This window comes from Dama dama, chromosome 18 (assembly GCF_033118175.1).
Source record: "Dama dama isolate Ldn47 chromosome 18, ASM3311817v1, whole genome shotgun sequence".
Classification (NCBI taxonomy): Eukaryota; Metazoa; Chordata; class Mammalia; order Artiodactyla; family Cervidae; genus Dama; species Dama dama.
In genome coordinates this window covers 104,596,360-104,616,849 of record NC_083698.1, presented here as the reverse complement: position 1 = coordinate 104,616,849, position 20,490 = coordinate 104,596,360, and the positions used below count along the sequence as shown (strand labels likewise).

General features: G+C 36.8%; 1 protein-coding gene across 1 annotated transcript in view; it reads right to left on the bottom strand.

The window, feature by feature from the left end:
- CNTNAP2 (contactin associated protein 2) overlaps nucleotides 1–20,490 on the bottom strand; it is a 2,213,955-nt gene that overhangs the window by 1,468,803 nt on the left and 724,662 nt on the right. Inside the window, exon 4 of the mRNA XM_061165994.1 lies at nucleotides 17,390–17,583. Within this exon, the coding sequence (XP_061021977.1) occupies nucleotides 17,390–17,583 (194 nt within the window). The remainder of the gene's footprint in view (nucleotides 1–17,389; nucleotides 17,584–20,490) is intronic.

The following is a 20,490-nucleotide window of genomic DNA, read 5'->3' as shown; positions in this document are numbered from 1 at the left end:
CATGATTGAGGGAGACTATTATTTTAGTAGGTTGAGTACATGTATGTGTGTGTGTGTGTGTGTGTGTGTGTGTGTGTGTATTATTTCATTATCACTTACCCCAACTTTAAACATAAAATAATTATCTGAATACTATTTCTTTGGTCTTTGACGTTAAAAAACAAATGACATTGACATTACTGCTTATTTTAAGTAAAGGTACAATATATATTCTTATCTATTACTATTCCAAGAATAAAACTGTCAAATTATCCATGTTAAATATACACTAACCTTTTTATATAATGTCTTGTTAAAAATATAATTGTATGTATCTTCTGGTATCACATCAGAAAATCCTTTCAAAGAGACAAGAAATTTCTCCTCCTTTTTTTCAGTTCTGTTATCAAATACTAGTTTGTGCCAGGATAAATGTAAACAGCTTGAATAATTTTATGATAAATTCACAGTCTTTTTCTGTTGCTCCAGGCTATCACACACAGCTCTATTTTCCACTTTGTATACTGTAACAAAACTGAAAAATACACAAGCAGGACAGTCACTGTGTGGATGGAATGAACAATTGTGCTTGCTCTGTGCATAGGATGAATAATATCTTTGCCCTGGGCAGCTCAGCTTTCATATATGAAATGAGGGGAATGTGTTGTTTCTTAACCTTCTCTGAAAAATACTGTAAGAGCTATCAAATGAAACCTGTTGTTTTCAAATAGATGTTCTTATACTCCAAATGAAATTAATAATTACATCTCAAGATGCAACTGGAGGAAACTGTTTTAGTTTCAGGAGAGCTCTTTTCTTTGCTGATAGAAGAAATGTCTATAATTGTTTAGAATGCATGTTCTCTAGAGTCCAGTTCTTAATAAATAACATAGCTCAAGGAATTAGACGATGTTGATTAAATGATGTTCATGTGTCACATGGTGTTTAATTCAGAATAAAGTGTTATATGAGATTTGAAACTGGGACATTTTTTAAAGGTCAAATATTTCTCCTGGGGTGGGTTGAGGGGTTGGTTTTAAGAAGCATCTTTGAATCATCTGGTCCCTACGAGCGGAATAATTCTAAAAATCTCTCTTTGGAATTTTGCTTGTAAATAATTGAATACAGAGAATCATATACAATTAGTTATCACTCAACCCTCATAGTTTGACTCAGGTCTATTTTCTGAGTTCATGAGGACAGACACACAATTCCTCTCAGAAGTCACTGTCTTTCTATAAAACCAGCCCCTACTCTTCAAACTGTACACAACACTGTCAACACCACAGTGATAGCAACTAAGTTTTGTTGGTATAGCTCTTACAGGGAAGAACCAATTATGATTCCATGTTGGATCTGTTTCTTTCTTTCTTTTTTTTTAACCTTTGCTTCCCATTGCTTTTTTTTTTTTTTTTTCACTAAAAATATATTGTTTATATGTAACGGACTGCCTCAGGGAACACTGACCCTCTACCCAAATATTAAACCAAAGTACCTATTCACCTGAGGGTGGCTATAAGAAGAAAGAGATTAACACATCCCTCCTTGAAGCTTGCCATTCTAGAAGATGTTTGTAAGATTAGTGGCCTCTTTATTTCCTCACCTCCCCACTTCTCTGTTCTATAAAAGAACCTGGCATCCAGACTCCGATAAGATGGCTATTTTGAGACATTAGTCTGTCATCTTCTCAGTCTGCCAGCTTCCTGAATAAAGCAGTATTCCTTGCCTCAACACCTCATCTCTGATTTTATTGGCCTGTTGTGCAGCAAGTAGATCTGACTTGGACTCAGTAACATAACTTAATAAAATACTTTTCTAACACTTAGGTGTTATGGGTTGGGCTGTATCTCCCCGCCACCCCCACCCCTCCCCCCCCGCGCCAATTCATATGTTATAGTACATCCGCCAGGATCTCAGAATGTTCTCTTATTTGAAAATAGAATTGTTACATACAAAAGTAGTCAAGATGAGGTTATACTCAGGAGATTTGGTGCCTAATCCAATATGACTGGTATGGCTTTATAAAAAGAAATAGAATGGTACGTTTAACATTCCCTCACATATTTGCACAGCCCATTACAGTTAAAATGTGATAGTCAACTGGCTTCCTGTGGGCAGTGTAAAAAAGAACTGAGGAGGGTCATGGTGGTGAAGGTCACAGGCAAATTAGACAACCCTGGTTTCTGGTTCCAGATGTTAATTCACCATGTACATCAGGAAATGAACTACCTTCTATAATCCTCAATTTTTGCATCTACAGAATGAGCTTAATAATAATAAAATCTAGGCTTCTTTGGTGACTCAGTGGTAACAGAACCCAGCTACCAAAGCAGGAGATACAGATTCCATCCCTGATCTGGGAGGATCCCACTTGCTGCAGAGCGACTAAGCTCATGTGTCACAACTACTGGGAGCCAGAACTACTGAGGCTACATGCTGCAACTACTGCAACACCCTAGAGCCCAGGCTCTGCAACAAGAAAAGCCACAACAGTGAGAAGCACATGCACCACAACTAAAGTGTAGCCCCTGCTCGCCACAACTTGAGAAATGCCTTACAGCAACAGAGACTCAGCACATCCAAAAATAAATAAATACAATCATGAAAAAAATAAAAACTATGTATGGAGAGAGGAGCATGGAAACATATATACTACCATATGTAAAAACAGAGAACCAGTGAGAATTTGTTACATAATTCAGTGAAATCAAGCCATGGCTCTGTGACAAGCTAGAGGAGTGGGATGGGGTAGGAGGTAGGAGGGAAGCTCAAGAGGGAGCAAAAGTGAACGCATCAGCTGCTCAGTCATGTCGAACGCTTTGTGACCCCATGGACTGTAGCGTGTCAGACTCCCCTGTCCATGGAATCTTCAGGCAAGAATACTGGAGTGAATATCCATGCCCTTCTCCGGGGGATCTTCCTGACTCAGAGATTGAACCCAGATCTCCCACATTTCAGGCAAATTCTTTACCATCTGAACCACCAAGGAGGCCCTCAACAGGGAGAGGACATGTGTATAATTATGACTGATTCATGTTGACACATGGCAGAAACCAACACAATATTGTAAACCAATTATCCTTCAACTAAAAGTAAAAAATTTTAAAAAAGACCAAATGTAAAACAAACAATCAAAAAACTGTGATTTAAAAAAATAAGTAAATAAACTCTGCATCATCACATTTAAGTTATTTTGAGTATTAAATGAGTTAAAGCAACCTTTTTAATAAACCTCAAAAATGCTGGTTCACTGTTATCATTTATTCATTGGCACAGATAGAGTTTTCTGAACCATTCTGCTATGTCACAGGAAGGTGTTTTCATACATTGCACTTACTAAAGCTGCACATTAGCATGATTCAGTTCAGTTCTGCTGCTCAGTCGTGTCCGACTCTTTATGACCCCATGGATTGCAGCACACCAGGCTTCCCTGTCCATCACCAACCCCTGGAAGCCTACTCAAACTCATGTCCATCACATTGGTGATGCCATCCAACCATCTCATTCTCTGTTGGAATAATATAATATATTACACACACACACACACACACACACACACAAACATGATTATAAACCATTTAAAGGGCAATACAACTGATCCACCATCTCATCAAAATAGATCAGTGAAGTTCATGGAAGAAATGCTGATGTTTATTTCAAATAATCTTTTCGTTTTGTAACTACAAACTAATTTTGCTAGAAGGGCATCTTTTCTCCTTCTCTAGGCTTCTGAAAAGGCATTGATGCTGAGTGAACTGTTCAGACAACCTATCAACACGACATCTCACTGCCAGAATGATAATACAGCCTGTAATTAAGCAAGTTTATTCAAGCAAACCAAATGTATTTGCCAAGACATTTTAACATTCTATTAGTACTTTCTCAAAGTCAACATTGACTAAATTAGTTACTTGGCAAAATTGTGTGCATAAGTGACATGAGTAATACAGATATGCTCATGGTCACCAGGGACACAAGCATATGAAAGTCACCCAAGATGGCCAGCTTTTATTTACAGTTATTATAGTGATTTTTACTGTCATTATAACTAAATCATACTACTCTTAAGGACAGATAAGGCAACTAAAGCCCATAAATCGTCGATTAATATGATTAAATATTCAGTCACAAAATGCTAGAACAGGGTTCTGATATTTCAAGTCCAGCTCCAAAGCCTGTGCTATCTTGTTCTATAAATATTGTATATGATTTCTGATTGTTTTCTTTTAGTCAAAATAAGCAAATGGTCATTATAGCAATGGTGTTTATTACTAAAATAAACAAACAAAAATGATTTTTGGCTCCATATTGAGTATTAGGTCCAGTACATCTGGATTTGTGACTCAGATAAAAGTAACATCATGAATTTTAGCTTCAGCCCATTTGCCTTCAGAATGAAGTACTTCAATTCAATTCTACACTCTTTAGCTTCTATTCTGTGCCTGCCCATGAGCTCAGTACTAAGAGTATTCCCGAGATGTGCCATGAAGGACTGCATCAAATCCAGCATTCTCCCACAGGTAGACAGTTCACATTACATAACTTAAACATTACTGATTTAAAAGGATATGATTTCAGAATTCTTAAAAAAGTTACTTTTTATTCATTTGTTTTTTATCTGAAAACTGAGAAAGGGCCATGATTATGTAGTGTCTCACTATCCATTCTACCTATGTCCGTACAAGAGTCTCTGCTAGCAAAGACCTCCTGTGACAGAGGAGAACAAACCTGACGCCATATTGGATATACCCTTCAGCTCTAAGCTCTGTGCTTAGTCATGCTGACTCGGCATTTTTAAAAAGAGTGTTATCTATCGCATGAACTATACATGAAAGCTCATTCTCCAGGCTCTGCCTCCCAGGCTTGACCTTTAAAGGTGTAACACTTTACATTCATATGATAAAAAGTTCTCTCATAGGAGATAAAAAGTTGGGAAACAGAGACTAACACTTGTCTTGTTGGATGTTTAAGGGAACACAAGTAACCTGATCTACAAGGACAGTCAGAACAAAGGATTTGAGTGCTAAGAAGTTTACAGTGATTGACCGGATCCTTTCCTCTTTTAGCATAAAAGAAGCCTGAATTCTAACTTGGGTAAGATGGCTTTTGGGGACACTAGTCTATCATCTTCTTGGTCTGCTGGCTTTCAAAATCACAGCAGATGGTGACTGCAGCCATGAAATTAAAAGATGCTTGCTCCTTGGAAGAAAGCTACAACCAACCTAGACAGCATGTTAAAAAGCAGAGACATTACTTTGCTGACAAAGGCCCATATAGTCAAAGATGTGGTTTTTCCAGCAGTCCTTTATGGATATAAGAGTTGGACCATAAAGAAAGTTGAGTACCAAAGAATTGATGCTTCTGAACTGTGGTGTTGGAGAAGACTCTTGAGAGTCCCTTGGACTGCAAGGAGATCCAACCAGTCAATCCTAAGGGAAATCAGTCCTGAATATTCATTGGAAGGACTGATACTGAAGCTGAAGCTCCAATACTTCGGCCGCCTGATGTGAAGAACTGATGCACTGGAAAAGACCCTGATGCTGGGAAAGACTGAAGGCAGAAGGAAAAGGGGAAAGGGGATGAGATGGTTGGATGGCATCACCGACTCAATGGACATGAGTTTGAGCAAGCTCTGGGAGTTGGTGATGGACAGGGAAGCCTGGTGTGTTGCAGTCCATGGGGTCACAAATAGTTGGACATGACTGAGTGACTGAAGTGAACTGAATCCATCATCTTGGTCTGCTGGCTTTATGAATAAGATCTCCACTTCTTGTTCCAATAGCTCATCTCTCAATTTATTGGCCTCTGATATGGCAAGCAGTCCTAGCTTGTATCTGATAACATTCCCACTTTTCTTCACAGCACCAATTTTCTACCTACTTAACCAATAATACTTAGCTCCCCTAGACGGCTTTACTGACCATGACCCTCAACAATTCTTAATGAATCAGTTTTCTGTGTGTTCACAGAACAACATGTGCAAGCTGCTACCCGTTAGGACACATATAGTTATTCAAAATAATTTAAAATTTATGTATTTAGCATTACCACTAGATTTTTTTTTTTTTTTTTGCCCTAGAAGGCAGTAATTGTATTTATCTCCAACTTTCAGTAAACAGTAGGTGCTCAGCAAGTACCTTTCAAAGCTGATTTGCTTTTCATGACAAGTCTGTCTGAAATTTGCACTGAGAATTCTAATTCTTCTAACTCTGCCTTCTGATTTGGAAACATAGGATTCAATGCTGATTCCTCTTTCTCATGAGAGCTCCTCAAATACTGAAAACAGCACTATCTTTAGTATGTATATGAATCACTTGTGGATATTTTTTTAACTGAAGTATAGTTTATTTACAATATTGTGTTAGTTTCAGGTGTATGGCAAAGTGATTTGGATATACACATGCATATACATATATACTTTCCTTTCAATTCTTTCCCATTATAGGTTATTACAAGTTATTGAATATAACTTCCTATAAATTCTTATGGTTTTATCTATTTTATGAATATATATGGCAGTGTGCATCTGTTAATCCCATATTTCTAACATGTATATTTTTAAGCTGTAGATTCTGATTTGAAAGATCTGTGGTGAATTCCTGAGATTCTGCCTTTCTAACAAATTCCCAGGTGATGCTGCTGCAGAGAAATCTTGGCATATCTGGCTTGCACACTTTATGTGGGCTCTCTAACTCCATGGATAATCAGCAGACTGTTTCAGCCAATACTCATAAATCTGTTTTGGAGTCTGCTTATCTTTCCACTTTTCAATTAGCCTAAGATGATATGAAGGAGGACTGTAGTCAAAACAAGTTAAATATTTTCCTTGATTTCCAAAGTTAATAAAAATGAATTTTTAAACTAAATCTAAGGAAAGCATTACTGTCATATTTTCGCTGAAGCTTAATACAAACATGTGAAAGATCTGTCCAGACACAATTTGTACTGCAATGAACAGGACTCCATATGGCAATAGGATCACGATTCAAATGACATAAATTCACATGCTCAGTTATACTTAAAAATGAGTTATTAGTCATTTCACGTTGAGATGCACGACATAATATAATATACACGCCAATATGTTAATAGAGAAAAGCTATTGTGAGGTGCAAGTAACAGGCTCTTTTGAAATTTCAAGGACAGATCTAGTATAAAATACTATGGTGATATATCTGTGAGTCACAAATCCATAAAATTCAATAATAATTAAGGGGTTAATATGAGCCAGTTATTGTTCTAAGCTCTTCATGTGGATTATCAATTTAATACTGACAGCCATAGAGGTAGGTACTACTGAGGTAAGTGAAGAAGGTACTGTTATTAGTCATTTTACAGATGAGGAAATTTAGGCACAGAAAGTCTAAGGAATCTGCCCAGAGTTACACAACTCTATGTAGTAAAGTTATGATGACTGGCCTGGGTGGTCTGATTCCAGAATGCACCATTGAGCTGTTATTTTCATTGCTTCTCGGGGGCCTGCAGCCACACAAGCAGCGTGCCTTCCTGTGGTCCCAGTTCCCCACTGTAGGTATCCTGGGTGTGTGTGGGTGTGTGCACGTGTGAGTGCAGGAGTTCAGTGTATCTGACTCTTTTGCAACCCCATTGACTACAGACCACCAGCCTCCTCTGTCCATGGAATTTCAAAGGCAAGAATCCTGGAATGAGTTGCATTCCCTCCTTCAGGGGATCTTCCAGACCCAGGGATCAAACCTATGTCTCTTGCATTTCCCGCATTGGCAGATGGATTCTTTACCACTCTACCGCCTGGGAAGCCCATCCTAGTGTTCCTCTATAATCCACTAAGTTACCGCTTGAGCAGAGACATGCATCTTACGTGAAGGAACTGATATTTATTCAAAGTATTTGTAGGTGCCTATCAATATGTTATATAAATCTGGAGTCATTTAGCTTCATGTCACCTAACTCCAAGCTTGATCTGATAAGGAAGTATTAGCATCTGCATTATTTCAGTCCAGAGTAAAATAAAACACCTGAGAATGTCCTTATGCTTAATGAGAACATTTCTTCTTTCAGAGAGTTCTCCAAGAAATCAAATGCACTTTAAAAAATTACAACCATAATTACATATATTCTGTTTCATCTCATACATGAAAAATACTAGATGGTGAAGGATTATATACAGTTATTTCATTGCCTGTAAGAAAATGTATAAGATTATATCATTTTCCTTTTCCTAACAGTTGTATGGCAATAATATATTCACTATTATTAATAACATAGTATCTTTATCTTCTAAATTTGGCGGGGAGGGGATTAAACATATAAATAACCATGTCAGTTATAATGGTTCTACATATCTGTAGACTAGTGAGTGACTCATGAATTGACACAAGACAAAATCTCATAACCTCTTAAAACACACATGGTACAAATGTGTATTTAGAAAGGTGATCAAAATTCACTAGTAGAGGCATTACAGTATATGCAAAAGGATCTGGAATATCCACTCAACATATTAAAATTCATGAGACTTTAAAAATGTCACCCATCCTAAGAGGGGTGTAAGCAGAAAAATCTATTTCACAGAAATAAGAAGCCTATTACAAACTCACCTTGGAAATTATTTTCTTCCATACAATTCCTAAAACTGTCTTACCCTATTTATTTCAAGGCTCATTTCAGAAACGGTTTAATGCAGATTACTCTGATATGTTTTATTTCTCAATAAACTATTTATAATATTATTTTGAATATATCTGCCTGGTTCATTTCCCCAAATGGCTGATTGCAGCAACAATGCATGTGTGTACATAAATAAACAAGATAAATTCCTACCCATTGGTGAAAAAAATTCCTTTAGTGTCCTAAATGAAGAAGAGGCCATTATTAATACTATCTGATGGATGAGATAGAAACAAGTGATGAGGATGGCCGTCATCCTCAGTGTCATATGCAGGAAAAATTCTAGATTTTTTTGAAAAGAATGCAAATATACTATTGAAATGTAAAACAGTTATGTTTTACAATTATAATTGGGACAGATTTTTAAATGATTTGGAAAATTTGTGCAACCACTACAACAAATGGTTGAAAAGACTGAACAGAATAATCCATTTGTTTTTAAACAATATCCCCTTACATGGCTCATTGGACCCATGGCCATTGTTATGGAAACAAATAATTTGTTACAAGCACTGCCAGGGCACTTGGCTTGGAGCGAGGTCTGTTAGCCATGCCTCACAAGCCCCAGCAATAGCCACTCCACTTGTGAACTGGAAAACATGCCAGAGATTTGTCCACATTATACTTCCTACCTTGTCATACTATTTACATCAAAAATATTGTAAATTTTGAATTTGATATTGTAAATCTTGAATAAGAGTAAATGGGTCAACTGGATCTGGAAAGAAGAGAGAGAGTAAAAAATCTGGAAATTATAATAGACTATTGTCACTGAATACAAATACTACACTAGTTTTGTAAAATGCTTCTAAGATTGGCAATCGATAACCCATTTCTAAATCCTTATAGTTTGCAAAAGTTCTTACATAATTTCACTTAAATATTCCAAAAGGCATCATTCCCATTTCTCAGAAAAGAAATCTGAGGCACAAGGGACTTTTGTTATTTTATAAAACCAAATAAATGAACCTATATACTTGAATTCAGAACTTTGGAATCCATATCTTGGTATTCTCTTTCCAAGCACATAGGCTGATCAAGAAGGATATTTTAGGAAATTTTCATTGTGCAAATCTTGGCTGATGTACTATTTGACTTTATAAAAAAGTAGAGAATGCATGTTCCAGCTATTGACTTGATATTCATAAAATCAAAGAATCTACTAAATCAATCTGCTAACTACTACTTACTTTTCAGATTTTTTTAAATGTTTTAAAGTTATTAGAAACAATTAAGTTTTATGTGTCTATGTGTATATACATATACACACATATATACGGAAAGTATGTAAGAACAAAGAGATCTGAATTGTTTTTTTTAACACATCTAGGAAATTAATACTCTATTTAATATTGCTTAGAGAATGTAAACTTACATATTCCTATATCCTTGATAAGTATTTAACCATGCAATTTAAATATAATAAAACATTTCTGTTCTATGGGACTTTCCATTTAATATATTCAGTGATTACTGATCCTAGTCTGATACTACTAACAAAAGGGGTCAAAAACTATTTTAAAAAAATAATTAGGAATATACGAGCATTTTCTAATCATTAAAAAACATTTTTTTAAGAGGAAGAAAAACTGTTTACACTACAAGTCAATTTGTAATATGTTACTATCCTGCAAAACAGTAATAGTATGTAAAGAAAGCATTCACTATTAATACTCCAATTTCCTATTTTGGCCCCAAATATCTACATTCAAAGCCGGTAATAGAATTTCCTAAGCAAAACTAAATGCAGCTTCTTAGAAAGACCTGCTGGAATTTCTTACTGAATGTAATGTTTAATGGACTTTTGATAAGAAATGCTTATATAGAATCCTTCCTTTCTAACAGATTGTACAGAGGAAATCTGAAAATACCTTGGAAAGTATGCAAATTAGAGTTTGTAGAATATGTAAATGGAAAATTTTTCTTTGGCAATTTTACCAACCTGCACATATTTTCCTTTTATATTGGAAAGGAAATTCTAAATAGAAGGAAATGGCATTGTGGATCAAGTGTAAAGGATTCTATAATGCTTTAGTATCATCAAAGAGGAATAAGAAGGCTTGACTAGTTTAGCACATTTATTTAATAGCAACTCACATAGTTGAGTATTAAATATTCAGATAAACTCTTTAGAAGTCTCTTCAAGAATCATTCTCATTCCACAGTATGAGATTGATGACTTTAAAATCTTGTGAGACTGTTGTAATTTCTTATTTACATGACCAATTCTTCACTTATTTTAACATTATCATCAAATGGTCATAAAATAATTCAGAATCTCCATATGGGCATTTAACAAGAATATTATAATAAAATTGGTCATGGTTGTCCGTTTCTGCAATCATAGAAAGAATAACCACTGACATTTGTTAAAAACAGTATTAAACTGATTGAATGGATTTACACTGCATTGTCCTAAGGTAACCAATCTTTTTAGGAAAGGATAGTTAAAGTAACCTTAAAACTTCATCAGTTTTGAAATCTTTTTACTCTGAAAGTTTACATCGGATAAGGTGTTTTCTATTAAAAAAACATCCAATCTTCTCTATATGAGAAATCTCTTTTAATTGCAGTATACATTATGTTAAACAGTTAGATTAAAAGAGATATCTAATTACCATTTTTAATCAATTTAAGGCTTCCCTGATAGCTCAGTTGGTAAAGAATCTGCCTTCAATGCAGGAGACCCTGTTTCAATTTCTGAGTTGGGAAGATCCCCTGAAGAAGGGATAGGCTACACAATCCAGTATTCTTGGGCTTCCCTTTGTGGCTCACCTGGTAATAAATTTAAGTCAAGCATATTTTTGGTTGAGATCGTAAGTGCTAAACTTTAATTACTTAATGCATGTTAAGACATAAGTTCAAAAGCACTCAAGAACTTTTAAGAAACGATGAATTTTATCTCTTTTATAAAACACCAAAGCAATGGACTATTTTTCACATTATCAAGGAATAAAACACTTCAGAGATTTTTTGGGTTTTATTGGCCATGCTTTGATTCCTGTGGGATTTTAGCCCCCCAATCAGGGATTGAACTGGGGTCCTCAGTAGTTGAAGTGGAGTCCTAACCACTGGACCACCCAGGAATTCCTTATTATTAAAGTACCGTAAATTCTATTGCAGGTTCATTGGCATTTAAGTATATTTTGCAACATTTAACTTGTGTCTCAAATTTGTTTTGATTTATAAAATTTTATAATTAACTCACCATAGTTTTATCTAGAAATAATCATTCATTGCTTATCACGTTCTTAGTTTTAACGAGAAGTACATGATTTGAAAGGAAGCAACAAACATAAACATCAGAAAAGCAAAAAACTATAGAAATACACCCTTGATCACCATCAGAAAAAATTGCGAGTCCTCTGTGTAGAAGTATTAATAGCTTACCTTCACAATTTGTGATATTTTTCACTGAACGACCTTGTCTCCCTGACTCAACCTCTGGCATTTTATATAAACCAGAAAAGTCCAAGTCATGCTGGAAAATGTCACCCTTCTTAGTTCTCTGAACTCACGTCTCTGTATTTAGTCAAAACGAGACCCTCCCTTACTGCTCAGTGGGTTTCCCAGGTGGTGCTAGATCTGTGAATGCTGGAGACATGAGAGACATGGATTCAATCCTTGGGTCGGGAAGATTCCCTGGAGCAGGAAATGGCAATCTGCTCCAGTATGCTTGCCTCGAAAATTCCACGGACAGAGGAGCCTGTTAGGCTACAGTACATGGGGCCACAGAGAGTCGGACATGACTGAGTGACTAAGCACACACTTACTGCTAATAATCTGGTAAATGAAGTCCTAATGTCGCTGCATTTTAGCAATCATCTTGAGGGCAGCCAACTTTATAAGCACCCATCTTTATAAGCAGCCATCATTAGAGCAGACATATTTAGTGCAGCCATCTTGATAAACTGTCTGAGTGAATTATAAGCATCACTATGAACAAAACTAGTGGAGGTGATGGAATTCCAGTTGAGCTATTTCAAATCCTGAAAGATGACGCTGTGAAAGTGCTGCACTCAATATGCCAGCAAATTTGGAAAACTCAGCAGTGGCCACAGGACTGGGAAAGGTTAGTTTTCATTCCAATCCCAAAGAAAAGCAATGCCAAAGAATGCTCAAACTACTTCACAGTTGCAATCATCTCATCCCCTAGCAAAGTAATGCACAAAATTCTCCAAGTCAGTGGAGAGTACGTGAACCATGAACTTCCAGATGTTCAAGGTGGATTTAGAAAAGGAAGAGGAACCAGAGATCAGATTGCCAACATCTGTTGGATCATTGAAAAAGCAAAAGAGTTCCAGAAAAACATCTACTTCTGCTTTATTGACTATGCCAAAGTCTTTGACTGTGTGGATCACAACAAACTGCGGAAAACTCTTCAAGAGATGGGAAAACCAGACCACCCGACCTGCCTCTTGAGAAATCTGTATGCAGGTAGGAAGTAGCAGCTAGAACTGGACATGAAACAACAGACTGGTCCCAAATTGGGAAAGGAGTTCATCAAGGCTGTATATTGTCACCCTGCTTATTTAACTCATATGCAGGGTACATCATGTGAAATGCCAGGATGGATGAAGCACAAGCTGGAATCAAGATTGCTGGGAGAAATATCAATAACCTCAGATATGCAGATGATACCACCCTTATGGCAGAAAGCAAAGAACTAAAGAGCCTCTTGATGAAAGTGAAAGAGGAGAGTGAAAAAGCTGGCTTAAACCTCAACATTCAGAAAACTAAGATAATGGTATCCAGTTCCATCAATTCAGTTCAGTTCAGTTGCTCGGTCATGTCTGACTCTTTGTGACCCCATGGACTGCAGCACTCCAGACCTCCGTGTCCATCACCAACTCCTGGAGTTTACTCAAACTCATGCCTATTGAGTCAGTGGTGCCATCCAACCATGTCAGCTTCTGTCACCCCCTTCTCCTCCCTTCTTCAGTCTTTCTCAGCATCAGGGTCTTTTCAAATGAGTCAGTTCTTCGCATCAGGTGGCCAAAGTATTGGAGTTTCAGCTTCAGCATCAGTCCTTCCAATGAATATTCAGGACTGATGTCCTTTAGGATTGACCAGTTGGATCTCCTTGCAGTTCAAGTGACTCTCAAGAGTCTTCTCCAACACCACAGTTCAAAAGCTTCAATTCTTCAGGACTCAGCTTTCTTTATAGTCCAACTCTCACATCCATGCATGACTACTGAAAAAACCATAGCTTTGATTAGATGGACCTTTGTTGGCAAAGGAATGTCTCTGCTTTTTAATATGTGGTCTGGTCACCATCACTTCATGGCAAATAGGTGGGGAAACAATGGGAACAGTGACAGGCTTTATTTTCTTGGGCTCCAAAATCACTGCAAATGGTGACCGTTGCCATGAAATCAAAAGATGCTTGCTCCTTGGAAGAAAAGCTAAGACCAACGTATACAGCATATTAACAAGGAGAGACATTACCCTGCCAAGAAAGATCTGTCTAGACAAAGCTATGGCTTTTCCAGTAGTCATGTATGAATGTGAGAGTTGGACTATAAACAAAGCTGAGCACCTAAGGATTGATGCTTTTGAATTGTGGTTTGGAGAAAACTCTTTAAGAGCCCCTTGGACTGCAAGGAGATTCAACCAGTCAATCCTAAAGGAAATCAGTCCTAAATATTCATTTGAACGACTGATGTTGAAGATCAAACTCCAATACTTTGGCCACCTGATGTGAAGAACTGACTCATTTGAAAAGTCCCTGGTGCTGGGAAAGACTGAAGGTGGGAGGAGAAGGGGACAACAGAGGATGAGATGGTTGGATGGCATCACCTACCAAATGGACATGAGTTTGAGCAAGCTCTGGGAGTTGGTGATGGACAGGGAAGCCTGGTGTGCTGCAGTCCATGGAGTTGCAAAGAGTTAGACACAACCGAGGCACTGAACTGAACTAAACTTAACTAGCCCATTATGAAAGGAGAGGATTTAACAGTCTCTCAATTTTGGAAAGAAAACTTTATAGAAACAGAAATCTGAAAGATAGTTTGGAGTCTGGCTGTAGCTCTTCAAATAACTGCATTTTAGAGAGAAAATAATGATTGTTCTACTGGAAGAGCTTGTGATGTGAGCCTTACGTGTCTATGCCCAGTTAGTTGGTCTGTTGTTTGTTTAGTCACCCAGTCAGTATCTCTTTCTGCTCAACTTTAAGGAAGATCCTTTCTAATTTTCTGTTTTACCATTGTTTTTCACAATCGACCTTCTACATGCCCATTTGGTAGTAGTAGTGTTAGTCACTTAGACTCTTTGCAATCCCACAGACTGTAGCCTGTCTGGCTCCTCTGTCCATGGGAATCTCCAGACAAGAATACTGGAGTGGACTGCCATTCCCTTCTCTAGAGATCCTCTTCTCGACCTAAGGATTGAACCTGGGTCTCCTGCATTACAGGCAGATTCTTTACCATCGCAGATGGTAGGCAGATTATAGGCAGATTCTTTCCCATAACCATTCGAGTTATAGGAAAGACCTTCATACCCATCTTACCTACAGGCTGAAAACCAATCTACAATAGGGTTCTCAGTGCTAACTATACATTAGAATGACTGGGGGAGCTTTAAAATCTCAATGCCTAGGTTTCATCTTAGACTATCAATTCCAAATCTCTGGAAATGAGACCCAAACATCCATGTTTTAAAGCTTTATAGGATATTCCATTGTGTATCCAGGGTTGAAAACCACTGTTTTTATATATATAAATTATGCCTGATACTTAAACTTAGCTTAATTGTGAGATGAAGACTTTCCATGAAGCGAAATTTTCCTTCCTACTTGCTTCCTACAATTTACACATCCCAAAATACAAATGTTCTTGCCAAGCGATCAAAGCTTAATAGAACTTATTTCTAAAGGACTACTCTGGCATATGTATGTTTTATTATCAGAGTATTATATCCTTATTTCACATGACAATTATGATCATGGACAACTGCTATGGAAATGACCACCTACTCAAGTTCAGAGCACTAAACTCTGCCTGCTCACAAAAATTACTTAAGAGTTTTAAGCTATAACCTTTCTGGAAGTGGGCCCTGATCAGGTCAAAAATCCCCAGAATTCTGCCTAATACATAAATTAAAAACATATTCCTCCCATTTCTCCTCCTCCTCCTCCATCTCCTCAATTTTCTTTTCTTATTGATGGCTTTACTTGATTTTGGTTATGACTGCCTTTTAAAAAAATTAAAATATATCCCTTAACATTTAGTATTTTATAACATATATAATTAATTTGTATGTTGTGAATATTTGATTGAATACACAAAACTTTCCAATTTAATTAATATAGCTTTAAGAGTAAATGGATCAAACTACCTTTTTTTTCTCAGAATAAAAAAAAAATAAAATTAAATGCCTACAGATCTGTAATAGGGGTTTAAACTACCATTATGAGTATTTTCTTTCCTATATCACTGCTCCTACTCCTCTAAATTATTTCTTCATAATTTCAACATTTTACTCAAATTGAAGTAAAAAATATCAGAGTCATTAATATAAAATTCTACTTACATGATTCTAATTTAATTTGCCTGGGTGGGCCTGGCATTCATATGCTTTAAATTCTTCTCAGGCAACTCAAAAGGGTAGCCCAGATTGAGACTGGTTGCCCTAAGCCTTGGATAGAAACTGCAGCCTTGGATAGAAACATTCTTCAACCAACAAGAATGTAGGAATAAACAGCTTCTTGGTGGTTTTTAACACATAAATACAGACAAGTGCACACACCTTAGAGAGAGGACTAGTAATATTTTAAAATATTTAAAATTGTGAAGGGGATGCTCACCATGGTGTCTAATGTACTCCAAAGCTAAGGCTGGTCTTCTATTTGCTTTTTCTTTAAAACTATTTTTCTACCTTATTTGCCTCTTCATACATATGGTTGGTAGTTAAGGAGTGGTACTAAACCCCTTCATGAGGACATCGGCTCCTCGAGACTAGCAGAAAACCTTTTGTAAAATGAGCGCTTAATTGTATTGAATTCCCCCTTCACCAAAATCTAATAGATTGACCTTCCCCCACTGCCTCTTTGAGCAGTCTCTCAAAGCTATCTGAGATGCTGAGGTGCTATCTGAGGCTCCCAGGCTGGAGCCTCATTTTGCTCCAAACAAAACTTAACTCGCAGCTCTCAAATAGTGCATCTTTTTCAGTAGACAGAGGCAAGTAAGAGTTTTTGTTTTTTTCCTCTATTTATTTAATTCTCAGTTCAGAATTTGCATAATTTGTACCACTGCAGATCTGTGCTACAAACTAAAATACAGTTACTTGAAACACTGTGCTTAAAGAAATCTAGTGTTCTATCATTATTGAATTATTTACCTATTTTCTTTTTTTCAGGTTTCAAAATAGTTTTATTGCGTGGTCGTATTGTCTGTGAAATACAGCAGAGGTTGGGGAAGGAGACACCCATTGCATTGACTTTGCAAGATAAAGGTTTTTCATCACTAAGAAAAGGCTTGGGGTGGGGCAGGGTAGGGCATACTGGGTTTGGATTCATTTTCCCATCTTCTCTTGCTTAGCTCACATTTCTTTTCTCTCTCAGCAAGTACCAGAGGACACACACACAAGGATACCTAAAATAGCAAGATCAATCTCCAACCACTTCACTCCCAAGCCCTTCCCCAGACTGCACTAGGGATGGGAGGAGTCAGATAGCTACTCCTCAGCCAAAGAACACACCAGAATCCACTACCATTTTCAGATATCTGCAAACTCAGTTCTGTGTCTTTTTCTGACAGTGACTCACCCAGATATTCCCATCTTGATGGTAGGGTTTCCAGTTTCTCCCAGTGTCACTGTAGAGCATGCGATATTGGGTCACCCAGTCTGAGCTGCTGTATCTTCCTTGAGTCGCTATGGCACTGATCTGCTTCCGATTGCCAAAGTTAACCTGAAGCCACTGATAATGGTCACTGTCTGACGGAGACCATCCCCCAGCACCTGAATAAGGTAGAGACAAGAGGAGGGAAATAGGTATTTAATGTTGAACTTCTACAATTGACAATGGATCATTCTACATCTTTTAATTGGCGTTGGAAGTACTATATTTCACAAATACATTATTAAGCATCCTTTATAGATGCCACGGGGATTTCAACTAATATTCTTCTAGCAGGGTAACATTGACACTCTGACCTCTTTATGGTGTAATTATGTGCTCATTTTCTCCTGAGCAAATGTCTTCATAATTCCTCAATTAGATCTTATTAGTACATGTCAAACTCTAATTGGCTGAGGCTTGATCAATTTACCATGAATTCTTCAACTAAAAATCACTAGGAAAAGATATGTAGCCATCTAATATTTCCTCATGAAAGGATTTATCTTTAAGCAGATCATAAACGAAACAAAATGCAACTATACACAACTCTAAAATATATTTTTATTTTAGAAAGTTCAGAGTTGAAAGAACACTACTAGCTCTCAAGATGAAGCCTAATCTTACATCCACTCCTGAGACCTAAGATATATAGTAAATTAGTCAATATGTTCACTAACTCTTAGAGCTATACAACCAATGACTCTAGATAAACACATTTCTAGGAAAATAATTTGAGTCACTAAATGAAGTGAAGCTTCTTTTGGTAAAACAAAATAAATGACTGGCAAAGAGTAAGAATGTGAAAATATCCATGAGAGAAATGGCACTAACATAGAACAAAAAGACTCCTAATTTATAACAGTATGTGAAACAACTATGATTGCACATAAATAGATTACATAAAATATGGCATGATGCTTAGTTCTAAGAAGCAATATAATTTTTTGAGTGAGTTTGATTACTAATGGTAGCAAATAATAGGAAAATATTCAACAAATTATCCAATGCACAGTATATGAGAACATATGCCTCACTTTTCAAATAAGGAATTTAAAAGCTGACAGTAAAATAATTTATTTTATGAAGTCTATGCTAATAAAGATCATTTTGCAAATCATCAGTGATATATCATTCATATAATGATATTTACAGGGCTTATTTCTGCTCTCAACTATGATAGAATACCTCTCCCACCACAATGAATTACAAACCTGACAAAATGTATAGGATTATACTTTTAAGATATTAGACAATACACCATATTGGACTCTGATTCATGAGATAAGATACACAAATGAAATGAGCCCTGCCAGCTTCCTGGCTTTCTGCATGGTTCACTTTCCAGATCATGGCATAAAAGAAAATTCTGAACAGACACAGCAGCATCACTGACTTGAAGACAGAGCAGAATCACAGCTCTCAAGGAATACAAAATTCGTAGGCAGAGTATCAGGGAAGGGGCAGATGTGAGGAGAAGGAACTTTGGGAATGCCCATAGGGTCTCCAGTGAGTATCTTCAGTTCAGACTTTGGATGAATGCTAAGCTGTGTATTTGCAGACCAAGACTTGACAAGACAAAGTGAAGTGAGACCTGAAATGAACAATAGCCAGAAGATGCACAGTCCTGGGAGTAGTTTGATTTCAGACTGGACAAGATTGAGAGAACTTGAACAACCCTAGGCATTCACTGGTGATCTCAGAAAGGGAGTAGAATAATTTTATCGTAAAATAAGGATTCTAATTCTAATCCTACTCTGAACACATCTGAAAAAAAGGTTGGTAAAAAGTCTGAATAAAGATCATGCTGATCCACAAATGAATTAACCCCTTGGTGGAATGAAATTCAACACTCCATTATGGAAGACTGGAAGTTTATTTTTCATGAGACTTTCATGAAAATATGAAAGAAACTCAACAACATAGAAGCCATAATATCCAGCACAAACTTTTTTTTAATATCAGATATGTGGGTAAGCAGTAAAATATGACTCATAACCAGACAAAAGTCAGTTAGTGGTAATAGACACAGATGATGAAATTAACAGACCATGACTTTCCAAGAGAGATTATAAATTAGTTGTGTTATTTGAACAAGAACATACAAATATTGAAGAAACAAATATGAAACCTTAATGGAGAAAAGAAACAACAAAGGAAAACAACATGGGAGCTTTTGGACTAGAGATTATATCTGAAATAAAACATTGACTGAATGGGCTCAACAGCAGATATGTAAATCCATGGCTGATTCATATCAATGTATGACAAAACCCACTGGAAAAAAAAAATAATAATAATAATAAAAAAAAAAAGAAACTGAGAAGAAAATAGTGTGTGCTAAGCCCCTTCAGTCCTGTCTGACTCTCTGCACCCCATGGACAGTAGCCCACCAGGCTCCTCCGTCCATGGGATTCTCCAGGCAAGAATACTGGAGTGGGTTGTCATTTCCTTCTCCAGGGGATCTTCCCAACCCAGGGATCAAACCCATGTCTCTTATGTCTCCTGCACTGGCAGATTCTTGACCACTAGCACCACCAAACTGAGAAGAAAATAGTAGTGTACTCAAATACAGGGTCCGATAAACCATTCAGGCCTAAGCTCACAGTGGGTAATATGGCTTAATAACAAACAGTAGTCCAATAACCTGTAGGATGACATTAAATGTCTTAACAATCATGCAAATGGAGTATGAAAAGCAGAAAGGGTAGAGACTGAGGCAGAAAAAAAAATACATTTGAGGAAATAATAGTTGAAAAATACAAGCCCAAATATCTGAGAAATTCACTAAAGACCAAGAAGAGTAAACACAAAGAAAAATACACCAAGGCACACCATGAATAATTGCTCAAAAAAACATGCCAAAGGGAAAATCTTAAAAGTGCTCAGAGGGAAATAACATCTCAATAATGGCAGTGCAAGCCAGTGAACAAAGAAAGGAAGTGATGAAAAGAAAAGAAAAAGAAGGTGTCAGTGTAAAATTATACATCTAGCAAAAATATCCTTCAAACACGAAAGCAAAATAACGA